The 16715-nt window shown below is 44.9% G+C and overlaps 2 protein-coding genes across 2 annotated transcripts; one reads left to right on the forward strand and one right to left on the reverse strand.

The window, feature by feature from the left end:
* Positions 1-45: 45 nt before the first annotated feature.
* On the reverse strand, positions 46-8538 carry LOC310797107 (ubiquitin-conjugating enzyme E2 R1-like). Its single transcript, XM_083659403.1, has 5 exons — positions 7747-8538; positions 7560-7646; positions 7253-7350; positions 2891-3025; positions 46-2009 (listed from the first exon to the last, which is right to left on the reverse strand). Exons 1-5 carry the CDS (start codon positions 7930-7932, stop codon positions 1799-1801), a joined length of 717 nt encoding a protein of 238 aa, XP_083515529.1. The 5' UTR covers positions 7933-8538; the 3' UTR covers positions 46-1798.
* A 742-nt stretch (positions 8539-9280) lies between these two features.
* Positions 9281-16161, forward strand: LOC310797087 (splicing factor Cactin-like). Its single transcript, XM_083659373.1, has 10 exons — positions 9281-9589; positions 11120-11828; positions 11964-12059; positions 12414-12559; positions 12732-12894; positions 13421-13535; positions 13695-13887; positions 14603-14713; positions 14923-15275; positions 15546-16161. Exons 1-10 carry the CDS (start codon positions 9282-9284, stop codon positions 16034-16036), a joined length of 2685 nt encoding a protein of 894 aa, XP_083515499.1. The 5' UTR covers position 9281; the 3' UTR covers positions 16037-16161.
* The last annotated feature ends 554 nt before the right edge of the window (positions 16162-16715 follow it).

A 16715-nucleotide genomic window follows, 5' to 3' on the forward strand; every position in this document is an offset into this window, starting at 1 on the left:
CTAAACCAACCAGCACATTCATTAAAAGACTCAGAGCTAAATAAATTCCCGATAAATCTTTATTTTTCGGTTTTAAATAGCCAAAAATAAAAAAACACAGGTAAATAAAACAAGAAGGTGATCATCCATACAGCTACATGTGCATATCAGTTCTGGTTCCTGTTGAAGCTGTAAACCAACTCTGAAGACCACCTAAAAGGGTAAAATAGTTTGTTGCCTTAATTGTTTTTAATCATACTTAATTATCCTGAGAATTGCAGTATGAAGTCCAATTTGAGTAAATAAAACAAACCGTATTGCTGATGCAAAAATATACACAAAGGACACCCACACACTCAAAGTCATATCACCTGTCTACCCTCCACCAGCACACACAAATAAATAGTCATTAACAAATCAAACGCGGCGGCCATTTTCTTTTTCACTTCTGGGGATTCTCTCGAAAAAAAACTTCCAATAATCCCCACCGATACTGCAACAATATTTTTTCAACTATTTTTCCAACAAACCATTTACCATCCCAACCCATCGCATAATTCAAATTCATTCTCAAGCAAGAACCGCAGGCAGAATGTCTATAACCAAAGAAAGACTAAAAATAAGAAAGCTTGCAAGAGAGCAAACAGTGAACATAGACAAGAATACAGCAAACATTGTTTCATCGTCGTCAAACGTTGTGGGCTTCCTTTTACACTGCTTTTCGGTCTTTGGCTGCGTCGGGCCGCCCGGAAGAGGGGGGGAAGCTGGGGAGAAACGCGCCTCTGAATCTGTAATTAGTTCTGCCCCCCCTGATAAGCGTCATCATGATAGGCAGCTCTTCAGCTGAGCTACTTCAAAATAAAAGCCCACACTCAAAATGACAGAAAAAAAAAACACACCCAATGGTTATCGCCAGAGGCTCGCAGCAAAACCCCATGTTGCCGCAATGTTCATAATGAAGACCCCCGTTGTCCCAAGTTTGCCAGCAGGTCCTACGGACAGAGAGTTCTCTCTGGGATCTGCGTCATCACAAGTCTGTTGAGACTGCGCTGAGAAAAAGATCACAATGTCGGTAAGCAGGTCTACCTGTAAAAGAAACGAGAAGCTTCCGAGATGTTCTGGCATGCACAAGAGCTTTGAAAAAAAGAAGAAGAAGAAGAAGAGGAAGAAAAGTGTCCCGTGACGACCCGGGTCCCTTTCCTATCGGAGCAAGACAGCTTGTGCACCTTGGAAATGTACGATTCAATGTGCGTTTGCAGTGCACCGTTTTTACACATACAAAAAAAAAACAGGCCGTTTGGAGTCTTCAGTCGTCTGTAAGTCACTGAGGCCAACTACTGGTGAGACCCAGTTGCGATTAGGGAAATAAACACATGAAAGAGACTGAACACGGTTTTTAAGTGTTTGCACCAGTACAAAGATTGGCCATTTTGGACAGTGGTATTAAACTCACAGAACCCTATATTTTTTTTTGGGGGGGGGGGGGGGGGGGGGGTTTGAGCAACACAATGAGACATAGCTATATTCTCAAAATAAGGTTTTCAGGTGATAATGAAAATAGTTGTGGAAAATCGGGTGCAACGTTTGTGCCGGTGCAAATCTTACCGGGTCAGGTCCGTCCTCAACGGTGCATGGATTTCGGTCTCTGAAGAGAATTCAGAGGCTAAGGGAAAATGATCTCTTCTCAGCAGGTAAAAAGTGGGAGACTTCAAATCTTTCTTGGTTCCAGAACTATAATGACTGGCAACCCTGACAGAAAAAGGGTAGCGTACGTCGGCTCGATTGGGGGGGGGGGGGTGATCAAAACAGCTCAAAGGCGTCATGACTCTTCGTTGCCGGAGTCGTCTTCGTCATAGCAGCAGTCGCCATCCTCGTCCTCCAGGTCCTCGTCGTCGTAGTAGTCGTCGTAGAAGAGGTCGGAGCCTTCGTCAGGGGGCGGGGCGCGGGTGCGGATGCAGTACTCGGCCAGCGTGGTGGGTACCTTCACGCCGTCGCGCTCGGCCTCTGCCTTGGTGGCCAACACCTGTTTCCTGAGGAAAATGTGAAAAATACATAAACGGTTAAGTCTACACCAGCCATTCCCAACCTGTGGGCCGCGAAGGTATTGCAAGTCGACTGCCAAATCATTTGAAAAACATTACGATCTCATGGGAAAAAATTATTATTATTATGATGTATGAAAATGCATCTGTAACTGTTTTAAGAGAAAATTCGGAGATACTTTTGGAGAATGTTGGTGTTTTTCCCACTTTTCCAGAGGCAGAGAAACAAATACCGTAAATGCCTTCGGAAATACCTTTTTTAATGTATTTGGTGTAATCTGGAGTATGTCAAACCGCAATATCAGGCTATTTTGGCTCAAACTAAGCAAGAAAACTAGGGGGGGGGGGGGACACCTTTTTCCAAGCTTTGTCTGAGGGGAGGCCCATAGTCTCAGACTTTGAAAACCCCTGGGCTAAACAATAACTACTCGGTGGTCGAGTAGATAATTCTGTATCATGGAAGTTTACCGTTAATGTTAGTTGGCTTGTCTTAACAGTCAAAGGAACATTACCTTCACTGAATGAAAGCAGCATTACAAACGTTGCACAGCTTTGCACGTCTTTTTTTTTTAAGATTTACTACAAGAAACGTGGACGTATTTGACAAGATAAGATAACTGCCGTGTCGCGCTGTAAACGGTCCGGGCACTGCACTGCGCTCGCAGCTGAGTTCCGCCTTTTTCTTTCTGCCAAAATCACATTGTTAAATAACATTTTACATCATGGATGAAAAGAGACGACGATGACGGAAAAGGGAACAGATAATGAACATTTGACTGAAATCAGTCTGTGTAGACGGAGCTCTGCCACCCATGGATCTATATGGTCCCATGCCTAGTTAGAATGGCCGGTACTGTGTGACTGCTCACCTGATGATCTCGGCATATTCCCGGTCCTTGCCCTTGCTGTCCCTCCATTTACGGTACATGACAGAGGCATCCACATTGGCAGGAGAGAAGGTGTTGGGCTCATTCAGCAGCGAGATCACACTCAGCAGGATGGTCCTGAAGAGAGAGAGAGAGAGAGAGAGAGAGAGAGAGAGAGAGAGAGAGAGAGAGAGAGAGAGAGAGAGAGAGAGAGAGAGAGAGAGAGAGAGAGAGAGAGAGAGAGACACACGCATGCACACACAAGTGAGTGACAAGGCAAAATGTACTGCTATGGCACTGTCACAAATAATGTTTGTTCAAAAGACTCAAAAGACAGTGACTTGGCCATTTTAAATACAGATTATTTAAAATTAATTGAATTCACGTTGCACAATGATGTTTCCAAAGTCAATGAGTCATCGTGTTAAATAATTGTGATCTCAGTATTGATTAAAAATTATTGTGATTATCAATTTGGCCATAATCCACTGGGAGGAATTCTTCACTGAAGATCTGACTCCATAGGGCAGTAATGACTGTTCACCAGACATATGGCAGTAATGACTGTTCACCAGACATATGGCAGTAATGACTATTCACCAGACACAGGGCAGTAATGACTGTTCACTAGGGATGCACGATATGGATTTTTAGAACCGATAATTATTATATAAAAAAAAAATATATATATATATATTTTTAGTTTTTAACCTGTATTTTATGCACACCTGGGGTTAAAAAAGGGTTAGGGTAGATGTATGGATGTAGTGAGCATAGTTCTGACCTAACCAAATCTAACTGACATCACTGTGAACGCAAAACGAAGAAAACTTCTGATATAATATGATTGTTTTAATAAAGTGTATCACTCAATTATAGTCAATACAAAAATAAAGGCTTTTATATAACGGAAAGCCAAGCTGCTTAGTCTGCAGATAAAACACAATGACAAAAGGCATAGTAATTTAGACTTGTCATACTGATCTGTTAAAATTTTGCATGGGTTCCAGTTCTCAGTGAGTTGTAGCCTGGGCCCAATGAATGGGGCAGGCACTATATAAACCATCTGTGTCGTTTCACTTTTTACTGAAAAATGCTGCCACCAGATTAAAGAAAAGAACCCTATGTTGACTGACTGATGCTTTTTATGTAGCCTAATGTGCGCGCGACTGCGCCTTTGTTTTCATTATTGGCTGTTAGATGGCTCTGTCCAGCACTATGGTCCAGCAGCTAACGCTAACTAGCGCAGTTAGCTTAACGTTAGCGAGTGGTTGCGAGTTAAATACACAATCCCTGGATGTTTCATTTCGGGTAAAGGGGTTTCCATTAGTTTCTATAAGTTTACGCCAGCTCTGTGTATTAAGTGCTTTTGCGGGGCTGTTTGATCACAAGCCACAGACTGTAAATGTCACAAGCATTTTGTCTGCCAAGCGGACGAGTCTGGAGGGTAGGCCGCACGACGAGCTAATGCTAACAAAACTCGCTAACAATAACAACAAACATATCCGCTGCATCATCGCCAGCTTTGGTTTAACGTAATGCCAGCTTATTGGTTTCCCCTCCTCTCGGAACCTGTGTGGGACATGGATTGCAAATTACAGTAGCTTGATAATTCTGAAACTGCAGCATACTGGCAGCAGCCATGTTTGCGTCGCAGCTGTGATGTCACGAATGTGCGACAACAAAAGCTCCGCTTCCGAGGCAAAAAATAAAGCAGGATTATTATCGGATAATTTATCGGAAAAAGGCCATTATCGGAATAATAAATAATAACGCAAATGGCCATATTGGCCGATAATTTATCGGTCCGATAATTATCGTGCATCCCTACTGTTCACCAGACATAGGGCAGTAATGACTGTTCACCAGACATAGGGCAGTAATGACTGTTCACCACAGCTGACTTGTCTGACTCCATAGGGCAGTAATGACTGTTCACCAGACATAGGGCAGTAATGACTGTTCACCAGACATAGGGCAGTAATGACTGTTCACCAGACATAGGGCAGTAATGACTGTTCACCAGACACAGGGCAGTAATGACTGTTCACCAGACATAGGGCAGTAATGACTGTTCACCAGACATGGCGGAGTAATGACTGTTCACCTGACATAGGGCAGTAATGACTGTTCACCAGACACAGGGCAGTAATGACTGTTCACCAGACATGGCGGAGTAATGACTGTTCACCAGACACAGGGCAGTAATGACTGTTCACCAGACACAGGGCAGTAATGACTGTTCACCAGACATGGCGGAGTAATGACTGTTCACCAGACATTAGGGTTGTGCGATGTCATTAAAATACCCATCGTGATTGTTTTACAGTGAAACATCGTGTTGGACGATGACATCGTCATTGACGGGTGGGGGTGGGGGTTGGGGGAATAATTCATTATTTATTAAGTCGCTGCGTTGCTGTAATGCCATTTGGCTAGCCGCTGCAATGCGTTCACGTTAATAACAGGATAGCTGAGCCTGAGCAGAGCTCTACATCAGTGTTTCCCAACCAGGGGTACGTGTACCCCTAGGGGTACTTGAGCAGCTTGCAGGGGGTACTTGGAAAGATTTGGCATTACAATTTATTTCCAAAATGATGGGAGAAAAATAATTTCAAAAGTAATTTCATAAGCCCATTGTTAAAATGGCACATGCACGCACATGCACTAGTTCCCCCCGACAGGTGTCAACTGTTACATGACTGATAAATGGCTCAAAAACGTCCAGTTGCGGTCGCTCCAGATTCAGATTTAGGAGAGCCTGGTTATAAAAGGAAAAAGGAGGCCAATCCCAAACACGTCAGTTCAGTGAAACATATCTTTTGTATGGATTTCTTTGTACGTCTGCATATTATTACACAAAGTTATAGAACAAATTTAGGAGCATCATCAACAGGCATGAGTGAGGGGGTAGGCTACTATTGGCATGGCAAAACAGCTCAAGGGGGTACATAAGACAAAAAAGGTTGGGAACCACTGCTCTACATGATACCAGCGGGCTTGGATAGGCTATTAGCCTCTGCTCTGTGCTACAGGACAGAGCCAGGCGACTGAAGTGGGCAGTGACTGTCACTACCAGTAATTTGAACGGCGCAGAACAAATAACGTTAACGTTACAGATCCTCACCGACACGTGTGTGTGTTGAATTTAACTAGCTGGCAGAAAACTGACTGAATTACTGATATAACGTTAGATTCGCGTGGGCTTTTGAACTTAATGTAATGAGAGAGAGTTTAGGAGAAATGGCTAGAGAAACGCAGCTGCTGTATCTATGGAGCGACTCCAACTTTCACTTTGGAAACAGGCAAGTTAAATTCACAGTTGAAGACTTGTACGGTACTCACTTTCGGTTGAAAACAGGAAAGAACGTCAAGTTTCTTCTTTGTCTTAAAAAGTTTTCACAACAACACAGCAGACTTCTCACGCGCGGGGGATGCCCCGGCGACATTAAACAAGCGCACCCAGTTCAGAGAAGCAGTGGAGGGGAGGCTTCCCTGAACTGGGTGCGCTTGTTTAATGCCGCCGGCGCGTCCCCCGCAGCGGTAAGTGGACTTGGCCTCTTTTATTATTAAAACGGAACAATTTTAATTTGAACAGATAATTAATTACGATGATCCGATGTAGAAGGCTCAGAGGTCGATGGGGGGTCGGCCCATCATGATGGTCGATGCCATCGTGCCAACCCTACCAGACATAGGGCAGTAATGACTGTTCACCAGACATAGGGCAGTAATGACTGTTCACCAGACATAGGGCAGTAATGACTGTTCACCAGAGCTGACTTGCTCTACAATATTTTGACCAAATATAGTTCAAGTCAAGTTTATTTGTATAGCCCTAATTCACAAACATGTCCCAGAGGACATGCTTGTGATCTGCACAGAGCTGCACAAAGCTTTTAAATAAATCCCCCTTTTCCCTAAGATTTTTTAAATGTCTCTTTTCTTAGAATGTCTATCTATGACCTGGATAAAAGCACCAAGAGCAAGAGAAAATGTTTGAATTTTGAAACTCAAAACTCAGTGGTTTTCCCTATGAATTGTGCAGGTCTATAAATAAATAATTGACAACTAGCCAACAGAGAGAGACGTAATCTGTTGACAGCATGGGCCAGAAGCAGGTCGCCTTACAAATGTGTCTTTGTGTTTTGGATTTCATGTTAGTTTCTAGGAACTTCTGAAGAGGTTCCACTGAAGACAAAATGTCATGTGATAAGGGCATGAGGGAGAGGAACAACACTGGAAAAACAAGTGAAGTGGCGCTTGGAGGAGGCGGGGTTGAGCGAGGTGACCGGAGAAATGAGGCTATTATTACATGTCAACCCACGACGTGGAGAGAGCTCAGAAGAATGGTGGTGCGCTAACCTGACATTCTGGGTGGGATTCCATCTCTCTGAAGGCAGCTCTCCGCTCTGGGGGTCGTCCACCGGAGGGTGGAGTATGGAAATGCACACATCTCCATTCTGAAACAGAGCAAACAAATTCACGTCAAGATGTCAAGATACATCATGTGACCAATTGACGATTATAGACCATTTACCTTAAGGGAAAATTGAGTAATAAGGAGAACACAAGGGCCTGTGCCACCATGACATGGTGTAGTTAATGTTGCTATATGTATTGTTTTATCATCAGGGCCAGGAGATTGACACCCTGACTTTTAATACTTCACCTCATAGATGTTGGGGTGCCACATTTTAGTGAGGAAACGGAAGGCAGGTGGGGAGTATGGATAGTCAATAGGGAACTTGATCCGAGACTAGGACACAAAATACAGGTAAACATTTAGTGCAATACATGTAAACACACCGTACTGCAGAAGAAAGAACGTGTCACTGTGTGGGACATAGTGCCCTTACCTTAAAATACCCCCCTTCATAATGAGTGTTGGGGGGTCCGAAAATAGCCACTTCCCAGTTGTACAAATCTGCCTCGTCTACTAGTGTTATTTTGAATCCCTCGACGGGCTCTTCTTGAAGACTCTTCATTTCGAGCATAAGTGCTTTCTGTGAACTGGCGACATGAGTAGGACCGTGTTGCGCCATAGCTAGGTTAAGTCGGAAGCTTTCAAGATTATCTAGAGTCGACTCGACAGCTGACGAATGTGTTTACACGAACACTGCAGCTAGCCTCGCTAACGTTAGCCAGCTGATCGGACAAGACTAAAAAAAGGAAGAAAAAAAAACGTCTTTGTTTTCAACGCTCGGAGACAATGAACAGGCCCAAACAGCCAAGCTGCGCACAAGTCAAACAAAAGGTTTTGTTGAATTGCCCAAAGGTCCAACTGATTATTTGCTAAAGTTAATACTTAAAATCTGGTAAATTGGCCAAAACATCGTGGCAGAACAGCGCCTACAGCTCTAGTTAGTTCACCGACCTGGCACGACGACAGCCACGGATAACCCGTAAATCTACGATAGCTGCTGGCTAATACAAGCTAACGAAGAGCTCTGTCTTTATCGGCCAGCTGAACCCGAGAGTGCGCGACTATTTGCTAACTCACAATTTATCCGACTCAAGTGTTGGATAAGCAAGTGATATACTGAAGACTATCTGTCTGAAATTGGGTCATACGAAATGTCCAGCCCCGTTCGTCAGAAATTCACTTGATATCTGCCTAACAGAAGGCTGAGTAAAGAAGAATGTTGCTGAAAGGAGTCCCCCCTCTCGCTCTCAAAACAGGCAAAGGAACCTAATACTATCTGGGACTTGTAGTCTGTTATCCATATACACATGCTCATATCCCCATCAAAGCTACAATGAGGCTACATATATGCCATATAAAAGTGCTTTTAGTATACCATGAAATATCATTAAGTGAAATAGCTTGAGATGTCATCACTATGTTTTTAAATATGTCATTTGAACTGAATTGAGAGAACTACATTCGCCAGTTTGACATCAAGTCAACACGAATGTTGTTTGTGTTTCTGAAAAACATTTTCACGGTCAAATTATTTGAACACGGTGGCACGTTTATACAGTTGATTTAATTGTGTACATTTGACGTGACGCAAACGGATGCAAATCGCACAAATCTAAATAAAAATAAAAGCTATTATTTTTTGTTGTTTCCCTTCCCCCTCTACCGCCGTGACGTGGTCCATATGCGCCATAAGTGGCAAGAAGCCCCTATAAGGTGGTTTTCATTCGCCTGAATAATGAGTCTAAAATCGAGTAAACCAACGCAATGTTCGGAATTAGATTAAGAATAATTATTTTGGCGTTTTAACTACACGTTTGTATCAATTGTCAATTGTAGTTTTAGCAAATTCATATCAAGAATAAGTACGGTGAAATCTGTTAATAACGACTGTTAACGTTAGCTCCTATTTACCCGCTATTTACGCGACGGAGTGCAAACCGGACCCAATAAGGAAAGTTGAAGTTCGCCATGGATTCGAAAAGACGTCGTCGATCCCGTTCTAGATCTCGAAGTCGGAACCGAGAGCAGATGATCCGGAGCAGACCGAGCAGATCACGGTCTCCGGAGGAAAGGAAAGGTCGCAGTCGTTCTGCGGACTCGAAGCGGAACGGCCGGAGACGTGGACGGTCCAGCAGCGGAGACTCCAGCAGCAGCGGCGGCGGCTCTGCTGCCCGACACCGGCCTCAACACAGAGACCATCCCGGTGCCTCCAGGAGGGACCCGGAGAAACGAGGTGTACACCGTCCCACGACGACCAGATCAAGGGATCCATCCAGGTAACGTTACCTATGGAATAATATCGCTGTGTGCTCGCTGCTATACACTAATTAGCCGAGAATCATATCCTGATGATATGGTCATTTTTGGACATCATGACACACCATTCTGCTGTCGACATTGATTATTATAACAATCAAATTTGATTTAGAACCTCAATGGGATGAACATTCATGTATTTAACATGTGATTCTGCACACGTGCGCCATATCGTTATATATTTTGACAAACATCCTTATGATTGTATAGGGATGCATCGATTATTTTTTTTGATGTACGATTATAGTCTGAGAAAAAACCACGATTATCACGGTTTCACGATTATTTATGGACGTATAAAAATCACATGAGCATTCTTTGAACAGAGGTTTTATTGTATTGTCCATGCATTGTTTAAAGGTTGCTGTCTTTTGAAAGGTAAATAAAGGCAAATATTTGTCCAAAATGATAAATAAAATAAATAAAATAAACAAAGTCTGACTGTAATATTTATGACAGTAGATCTCTTTGGAACAAAACATAGTCAGGCAGGTGTATTATTTTTCTACATTTCTTTTGGATCACCTGAGTAGAGAACTTGTAAAACCTGGTGGAAAAACAGATCTAACTTATCTTTTAGTGTAAATGTTGATTAACTTTTAGTGACCTCCTATGAGAAATATAACGAATGTGGGTAATACACTTGAGTGTTATCATCAACTGTGTCATCCTCATCCATGCCTATTAGTTTGATTATTATTCATTTTTAATCATCTAACGTTATGCAGGTGTTGTAGAAGGTTGGAGGTGTTGGAGCCCTTAGCTGCGACTGCGACTTCGGCAGGTTTTGCAGATTGGGGAGCCGTCATCTTTAACAACACCCTGGGTGTCCTTTTTGTAACCGAAATGCTGCCATACCGATTACTTTAGACATGTTTTGGGGGGGAAGAGATCATCTCTTTGAGTTGCTTGTGGTCTCTCAGGCTCTGCCATTACGTTAGCTGTAATGCTAGCGTAGGCAAGGGAGTTATCTAACGCTAGTTATCTAACGTTATCTAACGCGTTAGATAACTCTAACGAGTTATCTAACGCTAGTTAGATAACTAACTAGCGTTACGTCGTTACATCGATGGCCGTTCAGTAAACAAATTAAGAGGCCACGGAGACCACAGTTCGTGTCAGGCGACTGTCGCATCGCGCACGTCTCTGGAAAGTTTATGTTTGGCTGACGTCCATGGCTATGCTATTGGGAGCATAGCAGACTGGTGGGAGAGCTGTGTTTTGTGCACCCGCTAAAATAGTCCTTGCGGAAACGAAGCGAGAGGCCGGTTCCTCTCATTCCAGCGCTGTCTGCGCCGCATGGGAGTTTAAACTGACGGACTTATTTTGACAACAAAACACCCGGTGTTACGGAGCCTCTGCGGTTATATAACCGTGACGTTTGAAATCGCGGTTAATAGTCAAACCGGTTAACCCCTGCATCCCTAGTTGTACAGCACTAGCAGGATGAGCTCACTCAGTTAAAATGCAACTCGCTCTCTTTGTCTCAGTTCTGACTCAGATGATCCTAAACTGGGCAGGAAGAAGGAAAATGACAGCCGGAGAGACGCTCCAGGAGAAAGGAGAAGAGGAAGGTCTCCGTCCCCCCCCGAGTCCCGCGGGGGGAGTAGCGACAGAGAGAGGAGGAGACCCGACCGAGAGAGTCCCATCAGAGACAGACAGAGGAGGGAGAAGGACAGAGAGAGGGAGAGGTGGAGGAGGAGCAGCAACAGCAGAGAGCGGGAGAGACAGGGAGACGGGGACACAAGCCGAGATAGAAGGCAAGGGAGTGAGGACAGAAGCCGAGATAGAAGGCAGGGGAGTGAGGACAGAAGCCGAGATAGAAGGCAGGGGAGTGAGGACAGGGCGCGGGAGAGGAGAGGGAGAAGCAGCGGGATGGGCGAGGGAGACAGGAGGAGGGCCCTCTCCGGTTCACCCGACTCCTCTGAGAGCTCGGGCTCAGAGCACGGCAGCCGCAGAGGCTCGCCGGGGGGCAAAGGTTCTGGCCACGTAGACAAGGAAGAGACGAAGAAACAGAAAGAAATGATGAAAGCTCTGGAGACTCCTGAGGAGAAGAGAGCCAGAAGACTGGCCAAGAAAGAGGCCAAGGAGAGGAAGAAGAGAGAGAAGATGGGCTGGAGCGAGGAGTACATGGGCTACACCAACGCAGACAACCCCTTTGGTGACAACAACTTGTTAGGCACCTTCAAGTGGCAGAAGGTGAGTGGGAGAGGAGAGCAGCTTGCATCAATAGCCTTTGATGTTGATATTATTTTTTTCAGGCATTTGTTGTGTGTCTGTGTCGGTATCCAATCCAACACTCTTGGTTTTGTGTGTGTGTGTGTGTGTGCTCAGGCGTTGGACATGAAAGGCATTGGCCATCTTGGAGAGAAAGATCTCAAAGATAGGAACAAACACATTCAGGAGGAGAATCGCAGAGAGCTGCAGAAGGTAAGACATGGGCTATTTTTCTTGGCTGGTTGGTTGGTTGGTTGGTATTACTGTGTGGCTCTATAAGTGCATCAGGCCAAGCTACAGTTAGTGTGCATCAGTATGTACCAGGGTACAATGTTCCCTAAGTATAATGTGCAATTATGAGGAACAGACTTACTTTACTAACCTGTAGTATTTGTGGCTGGGGGAAAAAAATTAATTCTGTAAAGCGTTTATTTTTTGCTCCTTATGTGTATTGTCACTATTTATTAAAACTGTGTCTGCAGATTCCTTTTGGGCCTGTTCATACTTGAAATATCTGATTAAGAGCCCACTGTAAACATGACTAAATCACACCTAATGTATGTGTAGGTGAAACAGCTGCGTCTGGAGAGGGAGCGAGAGAAGGCCATGAGAGAGACGGAGCTGGAGATGCTGCAGAGAGAGAAGGAGGCGGAGCATTTCAAGACCTGGGCTGAACAGGAAGACAACTTCCACCTGCACCAGGCCAAACTACGGTTAGCGTGCATCGTCCAGTGTTGTCTGTCCCCTTAGTGGCAGCTTCCCACCTTTTTTTTTGTCACATATAATTCCATGTAGTGGTTGAAACTATTTGTGAGCACAATTCCAGTTTGCTGATACACACATTCTTTAACATAATACATTGTCTTGTAAACATTGTGTGTCTAGGTCTAAAATCCGTATCCGTGATGGCCGTGCCAAGCCCATAGACCTGCTGGCTAAGTACATCAGTGCGGAAGATGACGATATAGCCATCGAGATGCACGAACCTTACACCTTCCTCAATGGGCTTACAGTCACCGACATGGATGATCTGCTGGAGGACATTAAGGTGTGTGCGTGTGTGTGCGTGTGCGTGCGTGCGTGCGAGAGAGATGTAAAAGTAGGGAGGCATTGATGGGGATTTTAGTATTGTAATCTGTGCATGTAAAAACTCTGCCTTTTATCAACTCCTATAAAATATCCAGTAAACATATACCCAGGTAAAATTAGTCCTGACCAAACTAACATCACTGTGATTGTTAGTGAATATTATGCAATTTTCTCTGGGAAAGGAGTACATTTGGTCAAATTACACTTGAGATCCGTGTTCCCTTCAAACTAAGATCAGACCCAAAGTCTCTACTCTAGCCATGTTGTGACTTGTCTTCACTCTCGCAGCCATGCCGTTTTGTTATTAAAGACGTCACCGACAGCTGGAGTTACATTTGGTACATGTTTGGTGGTGGAAATGCATAAATAGCAGACTGGGTGCAGAGAGCTCCTGTCCCATACAAATCAAACATTAACATTACAGATATCCCGAAACAATCACAGTCTGAGTAGGTCATATGTACTGTGTGTTGGTGCACTAATAGGTGTACATGGAGTTGGAGCAAGGGAAGAACGTGGACTTCTGGAGAGACATGACCACCATTACTGAGGACGAGATCAGTAAACTGAGAAAACTGGAGGCCTCAGGGAAAGGACCAGGTACCCAGAAGCATCATTTTCTCATGTGCTATATATCTGCCTAGTTGCTTATTCTTGTTTCCTTTGTCTCCTGCTGTATTGTAACAGGACCTTTTCTTACATCTGCACTAATCTGATTCATCAATTGTTTGTTTTCCTCACACCGTCTTTGACCCTCAGGTGATCGTCGCGAGGGCATCAACACGTCGGTGAGCACCGATGTCCAGTGTGTTTTCAAAGGAAAGTCGTATAGCCAGCTTCAGGCGCTGCACCTGAACATCGAGACCAAGATCCGGGCCGGAGGGTCCAACCTCGACATCGGCTACTGGGAGAGTCTGCTGCAGCAAGTCAGGGTGTACATGGCAAGAGCCAGGTACGCATGATGTGGGAACCCTCGCCGTGTCACTGATGTTAATCAGCGAGTCAAATAACTGACTTGACTGCTGATCACTTGCTTAACGGTTGTTTTGTCACTGTTCAGTTGAATGTGTGTTTGTGTATCCAAGTATCCTTTATTTTGGCTGCATTTTTGTTGACATGTCATTTAGCCAGATCTATATCTTAGCACTTCTCTAAACTAAGGCTGATGTTTCTCAATCTATCTGACTCTTAACTAGAAGTTTTTAACTTGCGATGCAACGCTAGCTATTATGACCCTATCTGATTATTGACAAATAGGTTACTCAAAAATCGCGTGTAGGCTGTTTTCAACCCTTGCCTTCACTGGCACTGTCAGCACAGTTTGAGTGAGCATAAACGGTGTGATTGTGCGCCACATGACAGGTGCAAATAATGATTGTCATCGTAGCTCACTAACACACTTTCAACGCTTCCCAGCAGCAAGTTTTTGTTTCTGGAAAACTGCATCAACCAGAAACACCAGATTAGCACATTGCAGCACACAAAATGAACATACCTGGTTGGCTGTCTGTTATGCACACAAAAATAAGCAATATGGGAAAATACTGGGGGAATTTTAATTAAATTAATAATAAAAAAAAAAAATGGTGTGATGGACATCATCTCTGTGTGTCTTAGGTTGAGAGAGAGACATCAGGATGTGATGACATAATGTCTCTGTGTCTTAGGTTGAGAGAGAGACATCAGGATGTGCTGCGTCAGAAGCTGTTCAAGCTGAAACAGGAACAAGGAGTGGAGAGTGAACCTCTCTTCCCCATCATCAAAGAGGAGGAAGCTGAGTAAGTTGAAACACACAGACACACAGTCATACCTGGTGGCTCGGTCTGTTGTTCATATTTGCAGATGACAGTGATATAACGGTTTCGAATTCCAGCTCACACTATCCTGCTGTCAGGTTATTATAAAACACTACTGCAAATACCTGAGGATGGATTTGCTGCTCTCCATATGAAAATGCAAACACAGTAACGCATGCTTTTTGCAACAGAACAGCGGCAGAAAAATCCGGCACGTCCCCTTCCTCCCCTGCAACCAAAGAGAACAAAGAAACGGGAGAGGGTCAGGATGAGGGGGAGGGCCCGAGCACATCGGCGGCGGGACAGGCCAAGCAAGATGGCGACGAGGCGGGAGAAAAGGGTGGCGAGGAGGAGAAGGGCGAGGTGGTGGAGGCGGTGCTGACGGAGGAGGATCTGATTCAGCAGAGCCAGGCGGAGTACGACTCGGGCCGCTACAGTCCCACGCTGCTCACTTCCTCCGAGCTGCCGCTCGACACCCACACCATCAATCCAGAGGAGGACACGCACAGGCAGCACCTGGCACGCAGACAGATGCAGGTCACAGGTATGACACACACACAGGCTGCACCTGGCACGCAGACAGATGCAGGTCACAGGTGACACACAAGCTTGAAAGACATCTCTGTGGTTCTTATCGATCACCTGTGGCAAGTTCCGACCTAAATAATCCAGGACAAATTAAGCGGAAGCTAGAACTTCCCTACAATGCCTGTAAGATTACATCAAGGTGGGGCAAAAAAAGGCATCTGAAAAAGAACGAGAAGTAAAATTCCGATCTGTCCATCTCTGATATCCTCTCTCACTCTGTTATCAGGTGATGCCAATGAGAGCGCAGAAGACGCCTTTGTACGCCGCGCCAGAGAGGGCATGGGCAACGACGAGGCCCAGTTCAGCGTGGAGCTTCCCATCACAGGGAAGATGTACCTGTGGGCCGACAAGTACCGGCCCAGGAAGCCCCGCTTCTTCAACAGGGTCCACACGGGCTTCGAGTGGAACAAGTACAACCAGACGCATTACGACTTCGACAACCCTCCACCCAAGATTGTCCAGGGTTACAAGTTCAACATCTTCTACCCGGACCTGATCAACAAACGCTCCACCCCGCAGTACTTCCTGGAGCCCAGTCCCGACAACAAGGACTTTGGGATTCTGCGGTTCCACGCCGGCCCTCCGTACGAGGACATTGCCTTCAAGATCGTAAACCGCGAGTGGGAGTATTCCCACCGCCACGGCTTCCGCTGTCAGTTCGCCAATGGGATCTTCCAGCTGTGGTTCCACTTCAAGAGGTACCGCTACAGGAGGTAGTCTGTGGTGGACCTAACACTGCTGTAATGGACCAACACCCAGTTACTGGGATTTAACCATAGATCAGTACTTTGTAATACAGTCAAATGAGTTTTGTTGCATTATTTTACAGCTACTCTTTTTCTCGCCCCCCCCCCCCCCCCCCCCCCCCAACTTTAGCAATATAGAACACAAAACAAGCTCAGAGGGAGAAAAAAAAAAATGTATAATATCAACAGTCATAATGTGGTGCTACCATCCATATAGGTTGCTTATGTGCTTGTCGGAGATGTCACGCATGGGGTCCAACAGGAACCAGCCGGGCAAGCCACCCGCCGTCCCCAACCTCATCGAGGTAGGCCAGTAGAAACGGTTCCCAAATAGCTAGAAACTTTTCAAGTTTGTTGGTTCTCAGAGATCTGAGCCTCTCCATCCTTATAACAGAGATCATGTCCGTCAGCCACAGTTGGAAAGAAGGTGAAGAGGGGGACTTCTTTCAGAATACGTTTTTTTTTGCAACAGTTCCACCTCCGGCTGAAGGGCTATTTTGTATGCCTTAGACTAGAGTACCAGTGAAATATGTTGGCCCACAATCCCGTCAGTGATTTTACAGCTACTCTTATGCCAAAGAGCAGCTTTTTAATTTGGTAAAGCTACAACCCACTCTGTTCTGTTGTTTGAAAAAATAATTTGTATTGTA

This window comes from Poromitra crassiceps, assembly GCF_964638095.1.
Source record: "Poromitra crassiceps genome assembly, chromosome: 23".
In the NCBI taxonomy this organism is placed as follows: Eukaryota; Metazoa; Chordata; class Actinopteri; order Beryciformes; family Melamphaidae; genus Poromitra; species Poromitra crassiceps.